The sequence below is a fragment of the Hippocampus guttulatus genome, chromosome 5, assembly GCF_054856545.1.
Source record: "Hippocampus guttulatus isolate MCC_2025c chromosome 5, RoL_Hgut_1.0, whole genome shotgun sequence".
Classification (NCBI taxonomy): Eukaryota; Metazoa; Chordata; class Actinopteri; order Syngnathiformes; family Syngnathidae; genus Hippocampus; species Hippocampus guttulatus.
The window spans coordinates 14,943,169-14,970,908 of NC_141265.1; the positions used below are offsets into that span (position 1 = coordinate 14,943,169).

At 43.0% G+C, this 27,740-nt stretch overlaps 3 protein-coding genes across 12 annotated transcripts in view; 1 reads left to right on the top strand and 2 right to left on the bottom strand.

Annotated features, from left to right (window-relative positions):
* Positions 1-251: 251 nt before the first annotated feature.
* Positions 252-12,644, bottom strand: cdc14b (cell division cycle 14B). 10 transcript variants are annotated; one of them, XM_086111337.1, is made up of 16 exons: positions 12,268-12,644; positions 11,125-11,215; positions 9,775-9,850; positions 9,101-9,235; positions 8,919-8,995; positions 8,548-8,614; positions 8,328-8,478; positions 8,013-8,243; positions 7,805-7,943; positions 7,455-7,620; positions 7,263-7,357; positions 2,594-2,641; positions 2,379-2,501; positions 1,702-1,852; positions 881-952; positions 252-753 (listed from the first exon to the last, which is right to left on the bottom strand). In XM_086111337.1, exons 1-15 carry the CDS (start codon positions 12,377-12,379, stop codon positions 923-925), a joined length of 1,692 nt encoding a protein of 563 aa, XP_085967463.1. In that variant the 5' UTR covers positions 12,380-12,644; the 3' UTR covers positions 252-753; positions 881-922. The 10 variants fall into 10 exon arrangements, 9 of the variants coding, with proteins under 9 accessions (XP_085967463.1, XP_085967465.1, XP_085967462.1 ...); XM_086111339.1 differs by having other exon boundaries at positions 9,101-9,193; positions 12,268-12,642; XM_086111336.1 differs by having other exon boundaries at positions 2,379-2,504; positions 12,268-12,642.
* A 472-nt stretch (positions 12,645-13,116) lies between these two features.
* prxl2c (peroxiredoxin like 2C) lies at positions 13,117-16,358 on the bottom strand. The gene is made up of 6 exons (XM_086111345.1): positions 16,167-16,358; positions 15,882-15,950; positions 14,652-14,705; positions 14,458-14,563; positions 14,155-14,289; positions 13,117-13,870 (listed from the first exon to the last, which is right to left on the bottom strand). The coding sequence occupies exons 1-6, from the start codon at positions 16,350-16,352 to the stop codon at positions 13,740-13,742; spliced, it is 681 nt and encodes a 226-aa protein (XP_085967471.1). The 5' UTR covers positions 16,353-16,358; the 3' UTR covers positions 13,117-13,739.
* A 704-nt stretch (positions 16,359-17,062) lies between these two features.
* The window catches only part of fbxl17 (F-box and leucine-rich repeat protein 17), a 198,499-nt gene continuing 187,821 nt past the window's right edge, over positions 17,063-27,740 (top strand). The window contains exons 1-6 of the mRNA XM_086112264.1: positions 17,063-17,240; positions 19,281-19,814; positions 20,352-20,732; positions 20,820-20,942; positions 21,888-22,145; positions 22,227-22,358. Of these exons, the coding sequence (XP_085968390.1) occupies positions 19,299-19,814; positions 20,352-20,732; positions 20,820-20,942; positions 21,888-22,145; positions 22,227-22,358 (1,410 nt within the window). The 5' untranslated portion in view covers positions 17,063-17,240; positions 19,281-19,298. The remainder of the gene's footprint in view (positions 17,241-19,280; positions 19,815-20,351; positions 20,733-20,819; positions 20,943-21,887; positions 22,146-22,226; positions 22,359-27,740) is intronic.

The following is a 27,740-nucleotide window of genomic DNA, read 5'->3' on the forward strand; positions in this document are numbered from 1 at the left end:
CAATGTTTCATTAGAGCAGTTAAACATGGCACAAAGTGGATTGCACCTGTCAATTAAGTCTTGAAGCCTTTTCAATAATACAAGAAAGCGTTAAGGTATACAGGTCGGCATACGCTTTTGTACTAGCATACATTTCAATGACCGCTCGTTTGATTAGTAGCCACAAAAAAAAAATTCTCATGCGTGCTCAGATATGAAGGCCGCTTATTGTATAAAACCAATGTTAGTGCACATGACGAAAATAAAAGAAGCATTGTTATTCTTTTACTTAAAAAGTGATTATACAGTATATGCTTCAAAACTGTATTCATAGTGGATCTGTTCCATGAGTAAGGTTTTGATTTAAAACAGTACAAAATATATACACATTTTCCAATTAAGGAAATATTTACAGTCATCAAATGCAACATTTGAACCTCACAAGTGCATAATAGTTTTGAGATAAGACAAAGTGTAAGTGTGCACAACATTGAGCTAGCGACTTAATTACAAGAAAAAAAAAATTCATTTAAATGATGACAATTCTTATATCAATGTTCAGTCTGCCAGTGAGGATTAACAATCAGAAAATGATTAGGACCACATGTTGAATATAAAAATGATAAACTTTAAGGGAAAATACAATGTATTTTTAGAATCTTGGCATACACAGCTAGTTGTAAAATGCTCTTAATATCCAAAAGTCAGTCTTCGGGGTTTCCACAGCTGCGGGTTCACCGTAGTAGAGGAGCTCTCGCTTTAGGTATGGAGTGACTGAAGAACAATAGAAGAAATATCAATGGAGGAAAACATGAATTGAAACAGAATTTTGTCTCTTTCATGCCGCAAAGACTTGAAAAGCATGATGTGAACAAAAGCTTAGTGAGTCGAAGATAGATACCACAGTTTAGAAAATCGTTCAGATTGCAAAGCATGGCGAGCTTTACGTCGTCTGGAGGCGGCGGCGGAGGCTCTGTTGTGTGTGAAACAGAAAAGAGGCAGAAACGTGAGCGGAATGCCACATAAGAGGATGCCAGAAAAAAGGAGCGACAGTAACAGGCATGAGAAGGAACCAGGGAAGCTATAGCCAGTCATACTCCAAACAATTCTTGTCTTTGGAGGACATGCAAGCGGTGCCGTTGAAAGGAAGTGCAGACAGACTTGGATACTTGACAGGAAAGTTCATTACTGTTCTGTTGGGTTGTACGTGGCAGCAGCCCAGCCAAAAAAAAAAGAATTTATATAATGATGAGACTTGACACCGTCTTAAATGTGAATCCAATCATCCAACTACTGCCAAAAACCCAACTACAACTAGCAGGGCTCTAAACTCACTTTTGGCAATGATTGTGCTTGTGTGCCTGGTGTGTGTGTGTGTGTGTGTGTGTGTTTGTTTCAGTGCTCCATGCAAATATATTGACCCCAGCCAATCAGAAGGTGGCTGTGCCTTTCACATTCTGTAATTGGTTCGGACCAGGATGCGCCGAATCTGTTGTCGGTCAACCAAATGGAGGCTCTTCCTCCCCGACCCCTTAAAAATCTGGTCACACCGGTGCAATTTGTTTTTTTTAAAGGCATACTGCTGAGAAATCAGGATGCCCATGTGCCCCAACAGGTGGCAGTCTAGAGCCCCGGCTAGTTGTTAAAGCGAGCTTGCCCAGAGGAAATGCATTGTGCTTGTTTGTCTCAGTAAGTCTTCACGTGGGTCTGAGCGGAGCTTGCCTGCAAGTGCGCCACGTTTAAGTTGACGGGAGTGCACGTGTTGGTGGCATCGCTATGGCCGCCACAGGGCTCACAACACACTGGTTCCCTGTTGCTGGCCACTACATGCAAGTTGACCAGGGAGTTGACCAGTGGACTGTGACAGGAGGAGCTGACAGAGAGAGGGGACACCTTTAAGTTGGGCTTCAAGAGTGGCTATAGCCTCTGGGTTGCCTTGTTCATGACATATTAGGCACTGACACGACACATTCACGATGGTACAGTTTGGTCTGGAAAACAATTTGTTTCCTTATTTTCTGATGAAGGGCGAAGGGAGTTTTCGCTTCTGACTTTGCTTTGTCGTGCCGTTCTGAGGTGATGGAGTGTGTGCAATTCACCGGTTTCCATCTTCTATTCGTTTTTATTTTTCATGACATTGCTTCATACTTTTGATCTTGGGGTGTTTTTCATACAGACTTTCACCATAATGACTTTCGTACTGCATTCGTGTATGTAAAAGGTGACCACAGTGCGTTCCAATTTGTGTGTATATTTGAGTTACCTCGCCGCTGTAGGAAAGGGACAGGGTCATAAATCAGGAGGCGGTTTGGGCATAATTTGCGAACCATACTGTACTAATTGGTAGTAGATATGTGACTTTCTAGTACTACCTTCGAAGCATCATACTGGCTTCCTACCTGCATGCTACTCCACTGGCGGGCAGTGAGGTTCGGGTCCTCTTTCTGGTGTCTGAGGGGTCTGACAGAGCCATCGAGTTGATGCCCGTTTTACAGCTCTGTACGCTGGCCTGAAGGACGGCCCTGCTGCAGGGGAAATAGGTCATTGCTAGCATGTTTTAAGTGGAATGATCAGTGGATGCGTAATTGGGATATAAATACAGAGCAAAGCTTACTTGAGAGACTGCGATGCTGACCTGGTGTGAATCTTATTCTCCTCCTGCCTGTGAAAACATACGATTGGCGTGACCGTCGAGGTGGCCGAGGCTATGGCAGATTGATTTCAGACTAATTTTGCACTCAATACAGACAGGTGAGATTAGGAGAGCAAAATACTAGTAGGGTAAATGCACATTCTGGATGGACAACCCTTTCCTCTACACGGCTGTAGTTAACGCCGTTTCTCATCAACCCTGCAATACAAGGCTGAAATGTCTGAGTGAATTAACCACTTAAGAACGGGCATCTTGAATCAACAGAAAGACAGGAGTGATGTTTCTAAAGTAATGGTTGGAACTATTAAAAATAAAATAAATAATAATCTCTGCACTGAAAACGGGCCGGAGGCTTTCGGTATTCAATTAAAGCCTTTGTATGGACAAACAATAATAAAATAGCTCATAAGATTTTATTTTGAGAGTATTTCTCACCATTTTCCATTATTTTGAAAACCCAAATCACTTCACTTCTTACATCAATGGCTATGACATTGCACTGGCAAAAACAGTGCGTTGAGGCATTCCGAGTTTTCTTTTCTGTCAGTTAGAAGATACACATTCAGTGGTACCGGGCATTTAAAAAAAAAAAAAAAGAAATTGAAGAAAACAAGGAGGTCTAATCATTTTTTCCTATAATTTGTATGTCTGATCTGGCTTGGGAATTAAAGAGGGGGGCTCACTTACAGCATTCTCAGTGATTGATCCAGAAAGGGAGGGGGGGCAGCACACATTTTTTGAGGGGGTTCACCGGCCGATGGAACTCATAGAAATCCTAACCCGTCTATACAGAAATGCTTGATGGAAGAAGGGAAGCCATACACAATCCACCACAGGGCAAGGCTACACAGGGAGGAGAGCAGCATGGCTACCAGCCATCTAGAAGGAGGACAAATTCATCAAGAGCAAACAAAGCAACAAAAAAAAGGAGCGTATCGTCCAAAAAAAAAAAAAAAAAAAGGAAGGAGAGACAAGAGACGACTGGGCGGGACACACAGTCTATGATGCTCTACTTTTACAGTGGGACTGGATCAATAAAACAATTGCGATTGTCTTGAGATATTATTGCTTAACAGCATAATCATCAAAACTAAGACACTTCTGCGAAGATAGTTTTTTTTTTTTTTGGAAAGTTAGCTTCACCAGCGTCCGCCCAAATGGACTGATGAGATATGGTGATTTAATTAAATATGTGCTGGTTTATTGAAAAGTGCAACAGTATGATTGTAAAAAGAACAAAAACACAGACGTTGAGTCAATCACATTGGAAAATGTACCGATTTGACCTTTAGGATGGCAAAAATCTAATTTGCGTATTAATAAAATACGGCAAATGGAAAAGTATCCCACAAAGTGAACATGTACTGTTTACACTCACAGACCACAACGTTAGGTACACCTGCACATGCTAGTGAAATGACGTATCAGAAATATATCAGTTCGGTACACTGTAATGAAATGTCTGGTGAATGCAAATATCAAGAGTAAACAAGCTCCAAAGTTACACTTGTACTGATCCAGTCTCAGTTGTAATAAAACAGGCAATTAAGCCGTGTGAACGCTGCCGAATATTTAGTGACCATTAGACACAGATAGATAGAAGGCATCTGTGAGGCGTGCATGTCTGAGGATGTCGTGCCCATTGCCATGCATGGAAGGTGAGTGGAGGGAGGCGGAAAAGGTGCTTTCTACATTGTTTGCGGTGAAATATGACACGCTCTTCAGTGTTAAACAGTGAAGCCAGATGGTGGGGGCTCAGATGAGGATTAGATGGGTTCTTTCGCAACACCGATAAACCACACGGCTGAAAGTGCAAGGACATCTCCACCCTGCCTCAATGTTCCCTTGGCAGAAGGTCATTTGATCCCAGCACAACACCGACCGTCTTGCGCTCAGATGTACAAAAGGAGTATTAGGGCCTCACGGAAACGATATGTGTCAAGCTGTGATATTACAAATTACCGCACCAAAAAATGCCTTGTTTACGCCTCCCCTAGATTTATAATAACTTCTTTCTATTCAAAATAGTGCAATTTTATAATATTTGGGCCCGAAAACTGACCAATTGTAAAAATTCTCAACATAACAGTCTCAAAGACCCATACACAAAACTGAACAGGAAGTCAGCCATTTTGGTTGGATGCAGCCATGTTAATCCAGCTATGCCAATGACATACAATGGTCCAAATAGATGATATATGAATAGGAGGTAATTTTGACGATTTATTCAGCTTTATTCTCATTTGCTACATTGACACTGCACGGCAGGATGCCCAATTTGGACTTTAAAAAAAATCAAATCCGAGCATCTAGGCTGCAAACGCATTGGATCCACATTCCACTTATTTCCAAATCTCGAGAGGCATTAGTCGGATTTGAAAGCAAACTGAATTGTACAGTGCATGACCCCCCCCCCCCCCAAAAAAAACGTGATACATGTCACATATAGGCAAAAAAAAAAAAAAATTAACAACAATGTTAATGCAGCCATAGTTTCAATGTGGCTTTACTACTCCTTCAGAGATAAGGGCATTTAGAATCCACTATGGTCAAGTGAGGATCAAGGGAAATCTCATTTCAACAGTTGAGATGATTGAACAAGCCTTTTCTAAAATACAGTGGGGGAGGAAGGGAGTGGGGGCGCTCCGTTTACTAATAGGTAGTCTTCACCAGGAGCATTAATCAATGGAATCCAAGCACCGGACATTGAAGTCTGTTATGCTGCAGACCAATGCACAGCTGTTAGCAAATACAGCAGAACAGCAAGTCTATGAGAGGCAAGAGTAATTGTAGTGCATGTACTGTACTTATTGCATATCCGTGTCGCGGCAAAGGAGGGGGAAAAAAATTAAATCAGCCATCCATTTTAACAGGAACAAGTATTGACTGCAGCTTTAAAAATGGGAAGTGACATGCTCTTACCTCCTTCAAACCTCACATCCATTTCATTCCTGTCCACAACACCACTCTCCCTCAGCTATCTTTTAAACGACAGGCAAGACACTGGCCAGAGCGCGCCTGTGAGGCCGCAGCAGAGCATTACCACCTGCCTGGCACAGGGACAACAGAGCCACATGGGAAGATTGGCAGGAGCCAGTCGACTATGCCGGATTTACAGGTAATGATGGCCAAAATGAGATCCTGCCATTAGTTCATATACAACGAAAAGTCCAATTCATCGTCTGGTCTTTGCCTTGCTATTGCTATGCTAAGTAAAAAAAAAGTGCGATTTCTTTCCATGTTATTCTACTTTCACTTAGCAATGGAACTTCACATACCCTGCCAGTCATATAACCTGAAGTTTGACAATAATGGGCCATGATCGAACTGTAAACGGAACTTAATGCAATTAAGCCACACAGGGGCTTCATGTTCAATGTTTCATCATTTTACTAGTAACACAGTTGACTTTTACATAGATCGGAATGCCGCTATGGAAGTAGAGGAGAGTGTTTTCGATAGCATCCACTGTAAACACCTGCTCAGTATTTGCTGTATTTTCCGCACAATGAGGTACACCTAAAAGCATTCAAATTTCTCAAAAGCCGACAGTGCGCCTTATAATCCGATGCACCTTATATATGGGTCAATATTCAGATTTCTTGGATGTAGTATTTTAAATGTTCTGTAAGGCACTTTGTTACAGCTGCAGCAGCTGTATAAATATATAAATAAAGCTGTATTACATTCCCTTTAGCATAGCTCTATCTAGTGGATGCATAACGCAATCGCAGCCACTATTGCAGCTTCTATTCTACGCGCCATACATATGAAAACTGTTTTAAAATAGGCCATTCATTGAAGGTGCGCCTTATGCTCCGAAACACCTTATAGTGCGGAAAATACAGTGCTCTGACATCTCATGGGACAGCCACTGAGTGCTGACTATCTGGGGATTGCTATGATTCAGCAATAGTGATAATTATTTTCCGCCTATGGCGCTAGGAGAGGAATATTTGAAGAAATGTAATGATTCCTCAACATGCATGATTACTTCAAATATAATCACAACACATCCATCGATTTTCTATGTTTGTCTTCATGAGGATGGTGGGTGAGCTGGAGCCTGTCTCAGCTGACTTTAGTTGACTGGTTGGCAACCAGAGCACACGGCTGTAATCTCAAATCAATGTCTCATTGTAAAGACAATGACGAGTTCAACGCCCGACACAAACGTGTTCCATTTGCCAGCTTCCTATTGACTGCAAATATCCCAAGAGCTCCATATTCATTTGGCCTCCTACTTTCTACAAAGCTGTGCTTGCCTGAGGGAACAACACAAAATGCCTTCCCAAATCACTCTTCATACGTGACTCTACTCTTTCCTGACATAAAATCAATCACGACAAATAGATGAAAGCGTGGCGTACGTTCCTCCTAGACCTCAATACTATTTACAGCAAAGAACCAGATGACGTCAACTGCAAGAATACAACCGGTTAACGTAGCTAATCGCTTCACAGCAGTATTTATAAGACAGCATGCCCCAAATCGAATAAATATGGTCTTCGGGTGCTCGTCCAATTCAATGATCAAATGTGACAAAAACATTGCTCTTTTCCAGGGTGGAAAATCACATTTCGGTTGATTGAGGCGGTACACGAGAGGGGAGGTCTATCTTAGTACTTACGATAATGAGCTAGAGGATCTGACCTGCCTCTTGCTCTTCAGGGCTCGTAGTTTGTCACCCTGTGTCAAGCCATTCCGCTCCTCATCGTCATTATACTGTGAATTTGTCGGCAAAAATAAATCAATAAAAGCGCAGAAACAAATATTACAAATAGCGGCATATTCATTCGGGTATTATTTTACAAAACCGTACCATTTCGGTCGCTCCTTTCTTGGATGTCCTGATCTTGTTGCTGCCGTTAATGGTTATGTCATCAACTCCAGAGAGGATTCTGGTCACGGCCAGTTTACCATTCTTCTTTTCGTTTAGCATCTTCTCCCGGAAGACATCACCCTCTGCCCACAGACTGTTCTGCTTCCTGAAAGGAAACATCACACCACATTTATCGATTAAAGATGAGAACAGAGTGCAGAACTTGGCTGCACCCAGCAGAGGCGCGATTGATTATCATCTAGTTTGATGTTTATTTACGTGCAGACGTTTTTTTTCCCTGGCAAAAAATTAATGCAAGCTATTTGATTTCATTTAACTTATGCACCTACTCTTCAACAAAGTTCTGTTGAGGCCCGATGATGGACCCCGGACGGCAGATCCGAATCCAAGCGATGACCTCCGGCGCAGTCATGCAGTAATGCTTCATCATGTAACAGCCAATCAGAGTGCCGGTTCGCCCCAGACCAGCTGAAATTAATTTGCGGAGAGAACTTAGTTCAGTCACCGTTGCTGATTCAATCTCGGTCGGCGTTATACCTTTGCAGTGGACGGCAATGGCTCCTTCTGCGTTCTCACAGATATTGAGGAACTTTCGGACAATGGCGTCATTGGGCGTGCTCCCGTCCACAAAAAATAGGTCATGATGTTCAAAGCCCGAGTCGGTGAAGCGCCTGGCGTCATACATCTTTTTGTTGAGCCGGATGACACTGGTGATGTTGTGCTTCCTAAAGTAAGGAATGTAGGCCTCGGGTGCATGCAGAGGGTAGCCTGAAGTTGGAAACAAGAGGCATGAATGCGAGGTAGTACATTTAACGCTGTTTTGAGAAACGTCACGTGCTGGACTAAACTTGCCGTTCTCGATTTTGCTTTTGGGATGAGGCCCGCTAAAGGCGAGAAACTTTCCCGGAATGATCCAGTTCAAATCTCCATTTTCTGCCCTCTCGTAGTGCTCGTATTCCTCCACGTCAAAGTCGGAGAAGTCAAGCCAGCCGTAATGCAGGGCCTGGCAGGAGGAGAATTTCATCAGGGGGAGGCACATGACTCTGCAATTATGGTTGGGGAAGAGACTTACCTTGTGGACAGCACGGAGGCAGTCCAGGATGCTCAGATTGTACATGCAGGTTCCAAACGAGGCATCTCTGAGAAAGAAAGAAAACAATTTAGAGTGTTCCATTAACCTGCCATGCCTGTTTTTGGAATGTGGGAGGAAACCCGAATACCCGCAGGAAACAGGCACGGGGAGAACGTACAAACACTCTCACAGTGAAGCCGGAATCGAACCCCGCACCTACGGCACTGTGAGGCGAACGTGCTAACCACTAGGTCCACCGTGCCGCCAATTGCTAAATTAAAGCACCAAATATCGCAGGACGTTTTATAATCAACAGTTGTAGTCACTAATAATAGGCTAGATACAGAACAAATTTAATTGACCGATTTTACCTGAATGGAATGTACGTGCGGTTCTTTGCCACCAGCAGACTGTAGGCCTCCTCTGGCATCATGTTCAGGTACATTACCTACACACACACACACACACACACACACATTTCAAGAAACAAACAAATAAATAACTGAAATCGTAGAGCAGTTTTATACAAGGGATATATGCAGTTTCTACTCACTGCATATGAGCCAATCAGGTAGGCAGCGTTGGCTTGTTTCTTCTGGTCACCGCAGGTGTAAAATACAATCTTCTTCCGCGAAAGTGTAATGGACTGTGCAGAGACATGAAGTGACATATGAGGCCATCTGTTTACCTGACGGGGACATTGTAATTGTACAATTAACATGACACATAAGCCCTGCTGGGTGTTGCCGCTTTGTTTGAACAGATGTGGAACCGAATGAAAGGATGTTGAGCTGTGGCATGTTTTGAATGTCGCGGAGGATATGTGAGAGTAAAGCAAAAGATGCGGTAGGTGATAAATTGCAATTATTTCACAGTAAAAACAACCTCTACATACTTCACAGACAGAATACAACGCGATAGCAGACAATGGAATGTCAAGTCGGACGCCCCCTGAAATTGTACAGCCATCCATTTTCTATCATTATCATCTTAGGCAATTGCCGGATATTTGTCCACAAACAGCAATTTACACTCACATTACTTGAAACAAGGAACTTTGGTTATGTTAATAATTAGCAGAACTTCATAGTTTTGATACTAATAGAAAACAAGTTTCAAGATTCTACCGTATATGAAGTTTGACACGGGATCGGATTATTTCTCATTCCATTATTTGCTATGGGGGGGGGGGGGGGGGGGGAGTGGACCTGAGAGTGTCCTAATTACCTTGAGCTTCTTTGTCAACTTGCAAGAGAAGCGATAAAACATGGCCAGGTTGAGGGGGCCAAAGTCTGCGTAGAAACTGCAAGAGATTTAAAAGCAAGAGAATGACTGCGATCTTTTCGATAAAAGCTTGCGTGACACACTTAAGTACTTTTCCTTCATTGATGCACATATGCAGATAATTCTGCTCAATTTGGGTGGTACTCCTCCCTTTTTGATTAAAAATGTCAAAGGCCCAATTATGGTGTCTCTGAAAGAGCATCCAGGGTAAATGAAGAAGTATTTGACCTCTTCTAATAAATTCTCAGATTTTTTTTCTTTTTGCCTAGTTTCTCCCACTTAAATGTTCAAAAACATCAAACTAATGTAAAGATCAGACAAAGATCATTTCGGTAGATATAAAAGATGATTTTGATTGGATTACGAAAGGAAAAAAATGGAAAGCTAAACAACCCCCCCCCCCTCAGCACAGTGGCCCCTAACCTAACATTTTAAGGGTGCAAGGAGAAAATGTAGGCATGCACAATGTAAAGCAATACATTTTTTACTATATTGATGATATATTTTTTTCTCCCGCTTGTTGATGTATGTATGTGGTGTACATCATATGCATGTCCGTAATAAACATAACATAAATTACTGAAAAATAGAGTTTGACAGTAGCAACAATGATTCAAGAATTATATATATATTTTTAAACCTGCAAATTTACTAGTTGCGCATGCATGAGTAGATGAACATTTTACATGGACTGCCTCAAAATTTAGAGGCAAAGTGGCACCATTTAGGGGTAGTCTGAATCTGTGCTGCAAGTAACCTATTTTTTATTATTACTTTTTAAAATGGTGTAGATTATATAGTGAGGATTCTCTTTAATTTCCATTAACCACCAAGGCTGAACTTGGCTCCTCCCCAACACAAAGTTTTTGTCTTTGCCGAGCTGTATCACTTCACCACACTTCCTTGACACTAATTCTTGGGCTTTGGTGACATCTGACAGCATTTCAGGGGGAGCACATAAACTACACATTGGAGTCTTTTTCAGCAAATAGCTAAGAATAGATTCCAAAGTGGGGATTGGGGGCATTAAGTTGTGAATGGTGAACTGCAAATATGCAAAGAAACTACTATTGCACACACATAGAAGAAAAATCACCCATAGATTGTCTGGAACTTGATCGCCAAATCAGTGTGAACAAAAATCCACGTCTGCTGTAATGCACGTTTAAAAAAAATGAACAAGCTTTTCAGTGGGATCCGCCCACATTTAAAATGACCTTTAGTACTGCTGAAGTACATCCACAATGTAAAGCACAGGGGTAAAAGTCCAATAGGATGAGACTGTTGACTTACTTCTCATATGCCAGCTCTTCGTCTATGCAGAAGCAGTGCCGCTCTGTCGTACTTTTGATCTTTTGTTGAAGGATGGCGAAATACAATTGATCTACAAAGTGTAAACGAATAATTGAGTTACTTGTTTTGCCGTGCATGCTGTCAAGTCTGCAGGCTCCGATTAAGTTAGATTTCCCTTTTTTTCTCCCATTGCGATCTTACCCTTGAGGAGCTCAACGCATTGTGACGACACATCGTCCGCGGCGGTCATGTTGACCTGAGCTGTTTTGAACACGGCCAACCTGATTTTCCCTCACAAGAACGTGCACATACTCATGTGGAAAACTCACGTGTAAAATCAGAACTAGAGGACAATCGTGCAACACAGTTCCTGCGTTGTGGTAAAAGTTAAAAGTCCGACGGTGACGTTCCGAGAAGTATCTTGTGGATGAGCACGATGGGTGAGTTTCAAGTGAAGAAAGTGCGCACTATGCTCAACTAGAGCTGGCCTCTGGCTCCGCCCTTCCGTCACGGCGAAACGCTATTGGCCGACAGACATTCAACGCTTGATGCCATTCGAGGAAGATGCCATCAATCCCTCCCATTTTATTTTAAAGTTCTCCTGGTCTGACACGCAATAGGCTGCGGGAACGCTAACAAGGCGGTTGCATTGTCTTTGAGCCCAATCACAGTCATTCGGGCGACCCAGTCTTCCAATTTTTTGTAAAAAAAAAAATAATAAAAAATAAAATTACACAGACCCAGTCTTAAGCGAGCTGGCTCGTTGTTGCATCCATCAGCGTATTCGCCATATTTGAGGTGTCAATCTGCCCTATAACTAAGGCAAGTTATTTGCCTGAAATTCATACAGCAATAAAAAAAAATCAAGTGCACTTCATTAATGTAATGATCGTTGCCTGGGCGCTAAGTGATTCTTTGTAACATTTTAAATCCAAACCACCGACATGCATACACTAGTAGGAGGGCTTTTATTTTGAAGGTGACAAACGCCGCTCGCTGGCGGTCGATTACCGTAATGCAGAGTATTAACAATCGCTGTGGCAGCTGGCTTGACTTCAATTTTGCGAATGGAGGCTGGCCTGACCGCAGTGATGTGACAACTCGGTTTAAAGTTGGCCGAGTTCATCGTGCGACCACCCTTACCTGAAATCTCAATGTAAATATCCGAGATTGGCTCCGCCTCTGAGCCGTGCTGGGCTGCGCAGCACTTCTTTCTCCTCGACTCCGCTCGCCTCCTCTCGCTCTTGCGCTTCATGTTGCCTTCAGGGCTGCAGCACGGCACCCATGATTAGGATTCCGCCTGCGGCACGGCCACGTCGTCTTCCCCTGGATCTGCGTGTTCGCGATGCACCTAAAATATCAACGGTGCTTGCAAGCCCCTCTTCTCTGTTGGTGTCGGTGACGTGCAAACTAGGCGGGGGGCAGGTTCTGTGCCGCCAGAGCCTCCTGCATGTGACGTAGCGTGTAGTGTTGTGCAGTAGGCGAACCTGCACCGCGTGTGAGACGCGATCCCGCCGCTCGAATAAAGCCTATCCTATCTCCGCGACCATGCAAGGGCGCTGACGTCATCTGCCGTGCCAGATGCGCTGCATGGAGACGCATTCAAATATTGTGCTGCAGATCAAGAGCGGGAGAGTTTTGTGGAAACCGAAAAGACAAAACAAAAAAACACAGCCACCCAAGCCATTCATCCATCATTGGTGGACCGGCGAGGCCTTTCATGCTGGCCTAAAGCACTGTGCCGTTTACAATCAAAATCCAAAAAGTTGTTCGATTAAAAATGTTTATCCCAAAAGCTCTCCCTTTCGTAGCAACATTCGTCCATGCAACAAAGTGTTTAAAAGTCAGTATCTTTCGAAGAATGTGAGTTGGGTAGCGAAGTAGATCAGGTAATGACAGGGAAGAATAACATTAATGGAGAAACATCACAGTTGATGCAGCTAAATCCTCGCCTTTTGTGGTCTGAGGAAAAAATTGAGACCCCATATCAAGTTATTTGATAGTTTTATCCCTCCCACACACTTTAAACGCATTTAGATGTATTAAAATACTTTTAAACACATTGCAAATGTATTTGTGAACATAAAAACATGTCAGCATAAAATGTATAATAAATACTTATTGTACTGTCTGTGTGTTTAGATGAAGAGGTGAGGCCTGGTGGGATGCGAGAGTCTCAGGGTGTGAGCTGTGGGCAACCGCAGCTCCTGGGTGACTGTGCAAATTGTGTTTTGCTGTTCTCTTGGTGTTATCAGTGCACGGCTGAAAGTGCACCGGCGACTGTGGTTTTCTTTTTCCACGTTACAGTAAAAGTGCTGTATATTATAAAAAAATATATTGCTAATAACTGCAGATAAATCCCACAATGTGGATATAGCAGGGGTGGAAATGATAAACACGGATATATCATGTAGAGGGGGAACACTGTACTGTATGAATATGTATGCTCTTGAATATCATATTAAGACATGTCAGACTTATTCAGGTGTTTAGCAGCCAATTTGGGATTGGTCCACTGGTGTGTACTCCCCAAAATTTTTTCCAACACACAGTACCGCAAAGTCCTGTGTTGCAAGGTAGAAGCAAATGGGTCCGCTTTGGTTCAGGCCAGCCAGTTACAAATGGATGACCTTGGGTTTATTGCTGAAGTTCAGAGTGCCTTGAACACCGGCGAGCTCCAGCAGCCAGTTAATGGGCATGTGGTCCAGATGGTTCATGTCAAAATGGCAGAAATGCACTTGAGAGCCTGACAAAAAAATGGTGGGACCTTTGAGCATGAATAAGCCCCATGATGGCTTCTCAAAGTGAGGTATACCAAAGAATCACTGCTTCAGGCAAACCAATCACTGCCTAAATACAGTTACGTTGGATTTAACATTTGAGTTCATTACATATGCACATAATCTTGAAGAACTGTTGGATTTTTAAGCATTTACGTTACATTTTTTATTACCTCACGCACAATACATGTTATTTTGCAAACCACTGATCTGCAGTGATAGAATAGTGTTTCGAGAGAGGAAATCTGACCTGGTCCAGCAATGATAGCACCACCTTGCTGATGAAGATCACCCTGGAAGTCGAATACAGGACTCGTCATGGCTCTCCATATACTCCTCATTTGGCCCATTAAGATACCAGACTTCACATGAGGACTCGGTTGGGCTTCACACACACACACACACACACACACACACACACACACACACACACACACACACACACACACACACACACACACACACACACACACACACACACACACACACACACACGGAACGAATACTCATTTATGGCATTAATGTGGCATTGATCTGTGTTTACTGAGTTTACCTGAGACTGTAAACTTCTCTTCTCGTTTCATCCCTAGCTTGTGGTAAATGAGCCTCTCAGGGTCCACGTAGATCTCATGAGCATATCCTGTCAGCGAACAGAAAGGCTGGACGAGACATCAAAACCTGACTGGATGCTACATGAAGACAGTAATCACAAAAAAAAAAAAAAGAGACAAGCAGAGAAGTGCCAACCTGTATGTGAAGATGAGCAGACTGACCAATGACAACTAAACTAACGTCGGCATCCTGCAAGGAAAAAAATATGCAAAAAGATATTTTTTTTATTCGTCTGTACAACTATGGACTTTGTATTTGTCCACTGTCTGTTCTGTCTTTTTGGTAACTAGTAGCTAATACATCCAGATTGTATACTTTGGCTTATTTAGCTAACCGCCACCACAGCATGTTTCTTCATCCATGACTTGGAAGCTGTGATGTGCAAAAATATGCCATTTTCAAGCCATGGAACTTCACCTTCTGAAACACTACCAAAGCCAAAAGGTAAGCAGAGCTGCATTGAATCTTGTTGGAAGCATTCATCAGTTTACTGTTCATGCAGATAGTTCTGATCCGATTACCAGTCACTACAGTAATACCCAGCCAGTACCAAGCCAGAATAAAAGTGTATGAAGTGCTGCCTCTATGAGTGAAAATGCTTTAATTGTCTCTATGGCAGTGCTTCTTAATTATTTTGTTATGCTCCCCCTTGGAAGAAGAAAACATCTTGTGCCCTGCAACTCTCCACCACGAGTATGAGTAGAATAACTTGTCTATAAAAGTGTTACAAGCACACCGCAAAATTAACATTGTATTCTTATTAACGTTAAAGAAAAGAAAAAAAAGTGGAGACAAACTTCCAACAAAGAATACATTTGTTCATATTGTTTTCTTGTCTCTAAGAGCAAATTTGAAGTGCATCAAATGGCCTGAACTTCAAAAAAAAAAGGGGGCGCTACTGCCACCCACTGTAGCGTATGTGCAATTGCACCTTATTCTAGAACGGCAAACAAACAAACAAAAAACATGCTCCTCAGGGTTTAAGGGCATCACATCGTGCACAATTATTTAAGAAGGACTGCTTTATGGGCACAGGCACAGACATTTTTCCACATTCTGGGCTCTGCAAGGAGAAGCCACTTGCATCGTCTCAACACCCTCACAGCTGCCTGGTTGCCAACAGGATGTGTACATGCGTATTCAGTCGCTCGCAAGCTAATTTCAACTAGACAAGAAATGTGGTGTGTAAATTCCCCTCGGGGTAATTTGTTAGCCACATTACATACGTTTTATTAAAACACTAGAGAATTGTTTTAAGTAGGCAAAAGTGCGCTATGTTTTATTTACTTTATCATTGCATTTTATTAGTACAGTATTAGTATTTGTCGTATTGGTAGTATTTGGCAGTCGGCAGTCAGGACTTACCTCCAGAACCTCTTTGGGTATTATGCTCAGATCATCCACATAGTCTTTGCAGCTGTAACATAAGAAATTCTGCAGAGACATTTTTTGGGAGAGGTTAAACTCCACGACCACAAGACCCCCAGTTACAAACAAAGTGTCATCTTCGTGTGCATTCATAATGAACCCCCCGGTGTCCTTTACATTTTAAGAGATCTCAGCATAAAGCCCCAATGTCACGTTCTGCTACTTTCAAAGGCTTGTTCAACCGCTCCGGCCAAATGGCTGTTAAATGAAGTTTCTCCCTACCCGTACAAAAATAATGATCGACTTCCTTTCTTGATATAAACTCTTGAACGGGATGGCCGTTCCGTGGCGGTCATAAATGAAACAATCGTCCACGTCTCGGAGGTCCACGTTGACCTGAGGAGATTCACACTCCAGAATAATCCCGCTCTCGATTTGTCGAGTTATGGGTAACTTCAGCTCTGCCATTTTTTTTCTTAGAGCTATTTTTAGACGTTCAGCTCAAGCTGGAAAGCCACACCCAACTCCACACACGTCACTCACTGGAGTTTTAAAAATGTTTTTATGTCCTTATTCTTTGTTGTTTATGGAAAGCATGGGAATTTGATTACCGTTTTCTTTTATTATAAACAGCGAGGATAAGCGGTTTGGGAAATGGATGGATGGATGGAAAATTAAATATAAAATAAATTAATACAAAGGTAACATAAAAGTTGTGGTTGATTTACCATTTCAATTAAAATATGTATATAGTATATATAATGTATTCGTGTATTTTGGTGGATGGGGCACTTTAGGTCGGCCTCCTATGGCCCCCTCGTCGGAATGGGACTGGGTGGACCCCCGGAAACAGGGCGCATTAAAGGTAAAACGAATTAAAATCATATACACACTCACAATCTAAAAACTTCAAAGAACCCAACATACATGTTTGTGGAATTTTGTGTTACTATACTTTGACGTTTTGATCATAGGAACATAGGAAGGCCTGAGTTGAATTTCGAATCTTGACCTCAGAACTGCGAGGCAGACGTTCCAAACACTTACTCGCTATGTGTCTGCCTGGCAATGGAAGAACATAAAAAACTTGTGATTTTTGTTCAGGAAGGCGATAGTGACGCGATTCTGCCTGTCCGTTTCATGTACCGTCCTCTTCGGCTTCCGTACGTTGCCACCACGGTGCGGAAGTCGTTCTAAGGAGTACAGCCAGAGTTGCCACTGTTTAGTGTTGGCCTAACCGGGCTTTTACGCGTCCTTGTTTCTACCGACGAGGCCGTGTCAGCATTCATCTCGACCGGCCAGAAGAAGACTATTATGTGAGCTCTGCGGTCAAGTGTGTGAGCACCGTGCAAACTGGTGAGAGATGTCTCCCGTTCTTGCTAAAGCTAGTTTTTAGCATCCGAAGATGGAGCGACCTAGTCTATCAGGATAGCTCTTAGTCGCCTCTTTATCACCCATTAAAGCTTGCAAAGATCGAGAAAATGTCACCAGCCGAGGTATTGTTGAGAGTCCAAATACTTGATCACCAGTGTAGTGTCGCTTTGTTTGTAGGTATGCGTCATTGACCACCTGTCCTCTTGTTTACACATTTATGTTTCATTCGGTAGCAACTACTCGACCATTTCTTTGCCAAAATGTAGTATAGAAATGTGGTTGTATATTCGAGCCAAATGATTGCATTCATTTCACGTAGGGACTTTGCAAGGTGCAACGAAATACTTGATTAAACGTTTTCCCTTTACAAAGACAGTTAATGACCACTTTGGTGTGCACCGGCGTATTACTTTATACGTGCTTGTTATTGTAATTTACATACAGCTGCATATGACTGGTGTTTCTAATACTGGGGTTTTGGAGATACATGAGGCAGCACAGTGGTTGTGGTTAGCATGTCTGCCTCACTGTTCTGAGGTTCAAGGTTTTGGGTCTCACGTTAGGGCTTCCTTCGGTGGGTCGTTTTGACTGTGAACCCAAATAAATATATGCCTCACATATTAAACGCAAAAACCAAATTGATGAATAACTAGTTTTGAAATCAGAGGCCAGTAAAAACTCTTTGCTCAAATATAGATATACAGGTAGATGTACTCATTTTAAAAGAGGGATTGGAAACAAATGATGGCAAAATCTACATTCTCTACATTTTTTTAAAAGAGAGGACAATTTGCAATTTTGGTATTTTAGTTTGAAGTTGATGCATCTAATTTGCTTTAGCGAGCCTTATCCAGGGCTGGATATACAATACAATACATAAGATAAGATAAGAAAACCTTTATTAGTCTCGCAATGGAGAAATTCCCAATTCACAGCAGCAAAGTTATGAAAGGAAGAAGTAGAACAACAAAATATAGGAGCTGCTGGAATGGCAGCCACTCTCGCGGCGCCATTTTGAAGTCAAAATAACAAAAATAATACAACACAACACATAGGACACAGACAGTCGTGCAAATTGTAAATTTCCCCAGTGTGGGACTAATAAAGGATATCTTATCTTAATCTTCACCAATTTTCTGCATACACTTTGTTGTCTGAAGCAGTTATAGATGAAAGAAGAGAGGATCAAAGTGTCCTTTCTCCAGTGGATCAGAGACGTCATGCTGAAAATGTGCACACGTCTGCTACAAGCTAAGTTTTGAAAGCAAACACGAAGCTGTAGCGTCCATTGACGAAAAGAGATTAGTTCACTTCTCCTGTCCCACGTAATCCGCTTCAAACTCCAAGCCGCGACTCCCAGCTCCGAATCCGCATCGGCGCTCCGCGCTAACGCTCCTTTCTTTTCATCGTCGGCTCCTCAAGACTTACATCCATCCAGCCGCAGACCGTTCAGCAGCACTGATCTCTCCGCTGAACAAAGTGGGGCTGTGAAAAATGCTGATTTATATAGCGCTTTCACAACAGCGACAGCTGTAACAAAGCGCTTCACAAAACAGTTAACATAAAGTAACATAATGGATTTGCCCCTGGTCTTGACTTTGACACCTGCTGGGTGGCAGAATTTAGCGATACATTGTAGGATTTGCATTATATGCCTTTTTTTTTTGGAATAAGTCATGCAAGTCCGTTTGGGTAGGATGTTCAATTTACAATGATCTGATTAAAGAAACATAAGATACATTCAAACAATCAAAATCAGCACAGCCCGCATCTTTTCTAAGCGCCCTGTGATTGTCTGGTGACCAGGTCAGGGTGTACCTTGCCTCAGGCTCAAAGTCAGCAGGACTAGGCTCCACCTTACCTCTGACCCTACTGAACACAAATAATTTGAGAAGATGGATGGAAGCTTCCATTGTATTTCAACATTGACCTCATTGCGTTATCCTTGAAGTATTTGTGCTTCTACTGATGTGGTCATCAGTATTTGAAATTAAACCTATTCTCTCTGAATACCTTCCACAGTTTTCTCGAGTCATCTATATGGGCCATCTTCTCTCCAAAAATGGTTACCGTCTGAAGAAAAAGACACATAAGCAGCATCACCGGAAGAAGAAGAAGAGGAACTGCTTCCTGCAGGGGCCTTGCATGCTGTGCTTCATTATCCATAGCAGCAGCAGTAGCAGCAGCAGCAGCGGCGGCAGCGGTTTCAACGAAGACAGCGACCCCCTGGAGGCCGGCGTCAACGGCAGCGGGTGCTGTCACAACAGCGTCACCGGCATCACTGTCACGGGCGTCAGCGCAGTCGGAATCAACGCAGCGGCAGCTGCCTCCAAGCTCGCCGAGCGATACGTCACGCTCGCATCTCCCGAGGACTGCTCCAAGTTCCTGCTCTCTCCGCCAGAGTTGGCTATTTGGGAAGGGACAGGGAGGAGCCTGTTGTCAGCTGTCCCGGCGAAACTCATTCCACCGCCGGCTCTTTTTCGGACTGCTGGTGTGTCTGTGACTGTGCCCATTCCTGTGCCTGTACCCGGCTGCACCAGTAACTACGCCGAGATGGTAAGCAGCTGATGAAATGTCAATCGAGGGCGAGGCCAAAATGGCCTAAAAATGATATTAAATATTAAGTTATGTTACAAAATGCGCTATAAATCGATCCTGCTCTTGAAATGTATTTATTTACTTTTTTTTTTTAACAACCTCCGAGGTACTGCCAAAGCGACGGTCCCAGAAAAGGTTATGGAAAGCATTGACATTAGCTTAGCATTACTGTTGGCACGCAACTCAAAAAGAGCATTTCGTGTCTCGCTATTCACATTTATGTCTCTGATTTAATCCGGTGAGTTCTTGTCATGTAGTACAGGTACTTGTGCGTGTTACTCAAACATGCTGTTTTTGGTACAATACGCAGCGTTTTTTTTGTTTAGCTGTTATCTATGGTATCCAATCGTAATGGAGGTAACAAAAAGATGCGCGCAAAAATCGCTTCTCATGAACATCTCCAGCTACACTCCGTTCTCCCCTCCTTCAGGGATCTCATTGGACCACTGTCTTACGTTTTACTCATGCGATCGGTGTGTGTCCCCCTACATGTAGGTGTGTAAGAGGAAGTGTTCCGAGGTCCAGAGGTGCACACCTTGCAACAAGCAGCCACGCTGTGCCTTTTCTGCCCCCGATGGTAGCATCGAAAACGGAGGAGTGGGCGGAAGCGTCGGGGAGGCTTCCTCGAACACCCAAACTGGCCCCTGCCATCTTCCCATCTGCCAGTTGCCCTCTTCCTCCTCCTCTTCTCCATCCTCCTCCTCTTCCTCAACAGCGGCCGATGGCTGCTGTGGGTCGGCTCTTCAGGCGGATCTTCCCCACAGCTCGGACTTGTCCCCCGCCAGCCTGCAGCACTATGACGACTGCCAGACCAGAGGCTCTGACGCTGCTGATCCTTTAAGTATCAACCACTTGCCTTCTTCCATCCTTCTTAAGGTGACCAGTCATGCAAAGCTTGGCGATGATTTTTATTTTTTTTCCAAGGTGCATTTCCATCTTTAACTACCTTGTTTCTCATCACAGGTTCTCTCTCATTTGACGGTGAAGGAGCGTTGCTTGTGTGCCTCTTTGGTCTGCAAGTACTGGAGGGACCTCTGCTTGGACTTCCAGTTCTGGAAGCAAATCGACCTCAGTGGCCTACAACAAGTAAGTCCATATAGAGAGAGAGGATATACAGTTTTGCATACAGTCAGTCTTTTTTTTTTCCACCAGAGGAAGTAACATAAAGTGAATTAACATTGAACCACCACTATTTGCAGAGGATAGGGTCGAAGCCTTGCCACGAATCCTGAAAATCTGCCAGTAATTGATGCCCTCTGCCAAAAGGCATTTATAATTGCTTACAGATGCCACATGATGGGGGCACAGCACTTAAACTCTGAAAGGATAATGAAAAACGTGTTGTACGATTTCTCTCGGAGTTCAAATGTTCACAGTGGCAAACTAAAGGAGTCTGACATTCCATTTGTACTGATTGACTGACTGTAGTCTGTAACAACACGAGTAATCAGCAAAGCGTCACCCCATGCATACAGAATGTGCACAGTCATGAACTCATGCTACATAAATAAATGTCTGTAATGTATGACAATCCACCTTCGCATGCGTCTCATCCGTGCACACTCACCTAAATAACACGCATACAACCTGACAAGTCATCACACATTGGCAAACAAATTCTGCACGCCTCCATTTTGCATTTTCCACAAACGATATAAGTCATTCACCTCACCTTTTGACATTTACACACAGTAATAAATGTGTGGGAGTGGAAAAAAAATTGTAGTTACAAATTAGACTACACTGGCTTTTAGTAGCTTCATCGAAGCAAAAAACAAACTTGCACTTTGACTTTTACTTTTCACGAGAGGCATTCAAGGACCACCAACAAAACCGCATCTCAAACGCAAACTTTAAAAAAAACATTGAGTTAAACAGAACACCACCACCCAGATGCCACAAGGTGGCATCAAGGTCATAGTTTCAACCCCCCCCCCCCCACCCCCTAAAAAAAAATCTGACTTGATGAGGGCTTTTAGTGAATAACAGAAGGTGGGTTTACAATCTGGAAATCCTTCCCTGTCTTCCCAGGTAAATGATGAACTCTTGACGAAAATAGCCTCTCGAAGGCAGAATGTGACCGAGATAAACATCTCGGACTGCAGGGGGGTCCATGACCACGGAGTGTTCTCCTTGGCCTCTCAGTGTCCCGGCCTGCAGAAGTACACAGCGTACAGGTGCAAGCAGCTGGGGGACATATCCCTGGCTGCCCTGGCGGCACACTGTCCTCAGCTGGTGAAAGTTCATGTGGGAAACCAGGACAGACTGACAGACAGGGCGCTCATAAAGGTATTCATCTGGAGATATTCTCGCCCTTAATGTTGAAAAAGCGAAGCCTCTGAACAATATTTCCATTCTGTTTTCCACCAGCTCGGAGAGTGCTGCAGTGAGCTGAAGGACGTTCACCTGGGCCAGTGTTACGGGATCAGCGATGAAGGCATGGTGGCTTTGGCCAAAGGATCCCCCCAACTACAGAGATTGTACTTGCAGGAGAACAAACTGGTCAGTCCTGTCGGTTATCTGAATGCTGTTTTTGCTGCTTCAGTTCTCAGCATGCACGGAGAGGAGGCACAGTCTGTTTTTCTCAATGTCGTCATGGTTTTCTGTCACAATGTCCTCGGATGTCCTTCCTTGCGCTGAACGCTATTTAAATGTTGCTTTGTTTGTTTCTGCTGGGCTTTTGGATCTCTTTTTTTTGGTCACAGCGCTATTTTCATCTTTGAGGTCACAGGCAGCATATTTGATATGCTTTAGAGCAGCAGGGATTTTTTTTTCTTTTTTTGGGGGGGAAAAACATTTTTCATCGACCCGCTGGGTTGGGACCAGAGCTTGGAATTATTGATCTTGCTTTTCTCATTACATGGATTTAGACATTACAAAACAAAACAAAAAGTTTTATTAATTATTTTCCTGAAACTCACCTTAATGATTTGACAATGTTATAAGATAAGATAAGAAAACCTTTATTAGTCTCGCAGTGGAGAAATTCCCGATTCACAGCAGCAAAGTTATGAAAGGAAGAAGTAGAACAACAAAATATAGGAGCTGCTGGAATGGCAGCCACTCTCGTGGCGCCATTTTGAAGTCAAAATAACAAAAATAACACAACACAACACATAGGACACAGACAGTCGTGCAATCTTCACCAATTTTCTGCATACACTTTGTTGTCTGAAGCAGTTCTAGATGAAAGAGGAGAGGATCAAAGTGTCCTTTCACCAGTGGATCAGAGACGTCATGCTGAAAATGTGCACACGTCTGCTACAAGCTAAGTTTTGAAAGCAAACACGAAGCTGTAGCGTCCATTGACGAAAAGAGATTAGTTCACTTATGATGCATTCCATCGTTAAAGAAAATGTATATTTCTGATTACACAAAAGTTTGATGCACTATTGGGTTTTAGGCACACATCCCATATAAAACAATTCAGGAAAAATACATTCAAGTATAATGGCAGTACTTTATATCAATATACATTGAATATGTGTATGTAGCTTTTTTTTCTTTTTTTTAAAAAATATTGTCATTAAAATAATATTAATAATATATTGCTACTGCTACTACTGAGAACTATTTTAGGCACTCATCCCATAGAAAACAATGCACAAGAAATTTATCCATCCATCCACTGCTTATCCTCAATATGAAGTGTGTTATTCTTCAATTTACCACTCGATGGGGCTATTCGACTCTTTTCTCAAAAAAAATAAAATACATCTCGGCCATTTTCATCCCTCCCCCTTGTCACAGAATGTATTCATAGCAGCGCAGTGGAGAGTTGAGTGTTGCTTTGCCAAACGGCTATCACGAAACCTCTTTTATTGGTCATTTGGCTTCTTGTCTCCGGCCTCTCGCATAGAAACCGAATATAACCGCTCATTTGTCATGTCAGCCCCCAAATCCCTTTAATTTGTCTCTTCCGTCCAAACTAAAACCATGAAGATCTTGATGAATTAGCCCACTCACGATTGTTAACAATAGCTCAGTTTGTTAAAAGGCCATTCATCAACTTAATTGTACAGCATATTAGGGATAGCCTCTTGCTGAGAGATGAATATTGCTTCTATTAACATCTCAGCTCAGCAGTATGCGCCGCAGACGTTTTTCAGATGTGAGCTTGTGGCCGTCATTCTTTTTGAGTTTAGATAAGAAGTCCGAGTGGGAATTATTATGTCTAGGCTCTCTGACTCCGCAGACAGGTTATACTGTCCCAGACCTTTAAAACAATTCAAAGTAACAGAGGAACCTTAAATGAGATCATCTTCTTGACGTGATCTGCTTTTAATATGGATGGTGTGCCTTTACAATACTCTCCCCTTTCGCTTCCTCTCAACTTGATTAAGCAAAGCGCCACAGGATGTTTTCCGTGTGGTCTCTTAATCCTCTCCTCCCTTCTCCGTTGCTGTTCTTCTCTTTTCCTCTTATCGTGTTTGCGGGTTTTCTTTTTCCACGCCGGAGGCTCTTCTTTTTGTGTTAGTAGCGCGTCCAGTTCTTTTGCTCATGTATCCTTCAAGAAATACTCCCAACCGCTAATAGCGGCGCTCCCCCTATAATCACTGGTCATATCATTAGGTACACCTGTACTGGATTTAATGTGCAACTTGATGAGGAGTTTCCCCCATCCCCAAACATGCATGGCGGCTTGCTGTGAATGCGAGTGTGACTGGTTGGTTGTTTATATGTGCCCTGCGATTGAACTAATTGAAATAATCTTCCGGCATCAACATCAGACAGCGCGAAAATAAAATGGCCGTGGATGAGAATAGCGGTTAGAATCTCAAGCTTCGTCTATTCCAATCGCTGCTCGTCTTCAAAGTATTCTTGCTAGCGGGATCAACAAGACGTGTTGCTTTACGTCACTACGTCGTAACACTTGTTGCAGCGCAGCATCCAGCTGTATCCGCAAATACGATAACAGCATCATGTGAAATCATGAACAGTGAAAAAGAGAAATGCTTAATTCTTGAGCACTTGACTTACAACGTGCTATGTGCAACACAAGATGGCTCGTTGACAAGAAAAAAAAAACATGCACAAGGCTAGCACTGCTTACAACTACATTCAGCGAAATGGTGAGTTGGATTTTGAATCATTTTATTTTGTTATGTTTATATGGCAGTCAGTTGAAATTTTAAAAGGTTTGGGGACCGTTGTACTCTGCTGTGACGTCATGGAGTTAAGCGACTGTGACTCGATTTTCATCACGCTGTGGTTGACTACCAAAAAATCTTGAGCCATTCAACCACGACTGACCAATTCGTGGTAGAGACTCACTCAAAGGTAGCTGGGAATAGCTCGAGCTCACCCACTTTGCTAATCCGGACAAGTGCTAAAAGAAATGAATGATTGGAAGTGGAGGTTGTTGCATGTTGATTTTTTTTTTCAATCTTAATTCTAATTGTATTATCATGTCCGTGTTGTCTCCGCGTTCCGTTGATGGTTAACAAAGTGACACACAAACTCTTGAGTTGAGAGCGATGCATTGTTAGGGAAGCTGGTGGCTCTCTGGTGTCTCAAATCCTCCTTTTGGCAGCGTCCCTGCATTCCTGATTGCTGCTCATCTACTATTTATGTCACACTTGCTTTTATGCCACCGGTTGCCTTTCAAGTCTTGTTTTCCCTCCTCTGAAGTGAGTGTTTCGCCCTCTCTCTTGCCCATTCTTATTCTGTTGTCTCCCATCACCTGGAAGGGCAAAGGCTCAGAGAATAACAAATTCCTTTTTCATCAGTGTACTACCGCAGTGCTCGAGGACAGACAAAAATGAAACTTTTGGCGGATGAACTAAAAAACCTGCTCTAATTTAACCGCCATTCTGTGTTGACCATTTTACCCTTGCTCTTGCTGTTCCTTTTCAATTAATAGGCCTTTGAAATCTGTGGACGTTTTTGCCCAGGAAGCACTTTTCATTTTTTAACGCTCTCTTAACTGTGCTTTATCTGCCCTCCTGTCTTGTTAAAATCACAGAGCGTGTGCTTCATTTTCTTGCAGTTGGATTGAAAGAATTTACACACCCACACACACACACAGTGATTATTTACAATTTTAATCAGTCCAGAATGTGGAAATGTGAGTGAAATTGCAGAAGCCCTGAACATAGATTAGCATGTGCCCTCAATTTGGGGCTAATTACTACTTTGCATTTTCAATCAGAGCCTGTGCTGCTTTTGCCACATTTTTCCACCGTTCTACGACAACTTCTCAAACTCGGACGGAGTGAATTTATTTCTCTTAGCGCAAACGGTGCGTGGATCAACATGAAATGGCGATCTGTCAAAGTGGGAAGCGTGTTTCTTAGCTACCTCTGGTTTGACGGCCTGTCAGCGGTTTGCTTTCTGCGGGCGTCGGAATGACAGCGAACCCCCTGACGGTCCAATCAAGCAGATTAAATTGTATATTGACACTTTCAGATTTAATTAACCAGATTATAGGGCCGGCAGAGACAAAAGGAAGTGCTAATGATAGCTGTCGCTTATTATAGGATCGCCCTTTTGACATACACCAACACACACACACACACACACACACACACACACACACACACACACACACACACACACACACGCACACACAAAGCGGCCTTGTTAAAAAGAAAAAAGGAGCAAAAAATGTCAGGGGCACGCACACTTTCAGGAGCTGATGAAGTGAACAGCTGCCAGCTGCACTGGAATGTCCTGCGGAAACTTTATTCACATATTTCACTGCAATTACACATAAATAGAAGCACTCTGAGCTCACACACTAGGACGCACAAACAGTGCATTGTGTCGTCGCGCCTCCGCCCATAGAGGCTTCAAAGGCGTGACTTTTTCAGATGACATCGTGTCAGTTGACCGCTTCCCTCGAAAGTATACACTACTGAAATAAATATAATGGGGTGGGCAGCTCGGGAGAGGGGCTCAGAGAAGAGCCGCTGGTCCGCCGCATCAGAGGCCAGATGACGTCTCTCATGCAGGAGGCCTCCTGGACAAATATCTGGCAAGGTGTCCTGCGCACATCCACCAGGAAAGCAAGATCACACTCGAGTGACCGTTTCCTGGCTGAGCTGGTAACTCGTAACCTGGCTCTGGAAGAGCTTGAGCGAGCTGTCTAGGGGGACGAAAGTCCGGGCTTCCTCGCTTAAGGTGCTGCCCCCTTGACTGACCCCCGGCCCCCAAATCGACAATAAAACCCCTCTATTTGTATTTTTCATTGAGACACTACTTCATCATCAGATCGTCAAACTAACACTCGGTTAGTTTAGAATCTTTTAGTTTCAGGATCCATGTGTGTGGCCCAGGTAGTGGACACTTCACCAAACACCCAATAGCACATATGACTAATTTGACATTTTCGGGAACATATTTTCACCTAAATGTCAAAATTAAGATGACCGTATCTGGCCTGAGATGAACAAATTCATAAAAAACAGAACGGCGTATGTGAATTGGATTCATGTGAATTAGGATAAGCGTTTCGGATAACGGATTGACGGATGGATAATCCATTCAAGAACTGTTGCTTCCGTTCTAAAACGTATTAGTTAGTTGTAATGGCGTTGTTTTTTTAAGTTTTCCATTCTAAATATCATACAAGTGTAAAAAAAAAAGCCTGGCCTGCAAAACATCAGTTTAACTAATTAAAATGAAAACACGATGATGGATGTGTACACCGCGAGAGAGGGAGAATTGCTGAAGGCAGTCGACTTCATGCATCATTGCTTTTTTGCATTCATAACTGTCAGCAGTTTGACCTTTGGAGTTTTGTGCAACTTTATTGGCCGACTTTTCCCACAAACTTTTGAAGCCATTTTGAATTGTGCAACTTTGCACTTTGAGGCACCACCATCAGTGTCATCATTGTCAATCCTCTACGAGCCTCTTGAAGTCCTCCCAGTTGTTCCGCCG

Coding starts and splice junctions, on each gene's coding strand:
- cdc14b (XM_086111336.1), bottom strand. CDS start 12,379: ATGAAGCGCAAGAGCGAGAGGAGGCGAGCGGAGTCGAGGAGAAAGAAG. Junction 8,244..8,327: donor CAAAAGCAAAATCGAGAACG/GCAAGTTTAGTC, acceptor TTCCAACTTCAG/GCTACCCTCTGCATGCACCC. Junction 7,944..8,012: donor CATTGCCGTCCACTGCAAAG/GTATAACGCCGA, acceptor AATTAATTTCAG/CTGGTCTGGGGCGAACCGGC.
- prxl2c (XM_086111345.1), bottom strand. CDS start 16,352: ATGGCAGAGCTGAAGTTACCCATAACTCGACAAATCGAGAGCGGGATT. Junction 15,951..16,166: donor CGATCATTATTTTTGTACGG/GTAGGGAGAAAC, acceptor ATGTCTCTGCAG/AATTTCTTATGTTACAGCTG. Junction 13,871..14,154: donor TGCTATCATTGCTGGACCAG/GTCAGATTTCCT, acceptor TTTTTTTGTCAG/GCTCTCAAGTGCATTTCTGC.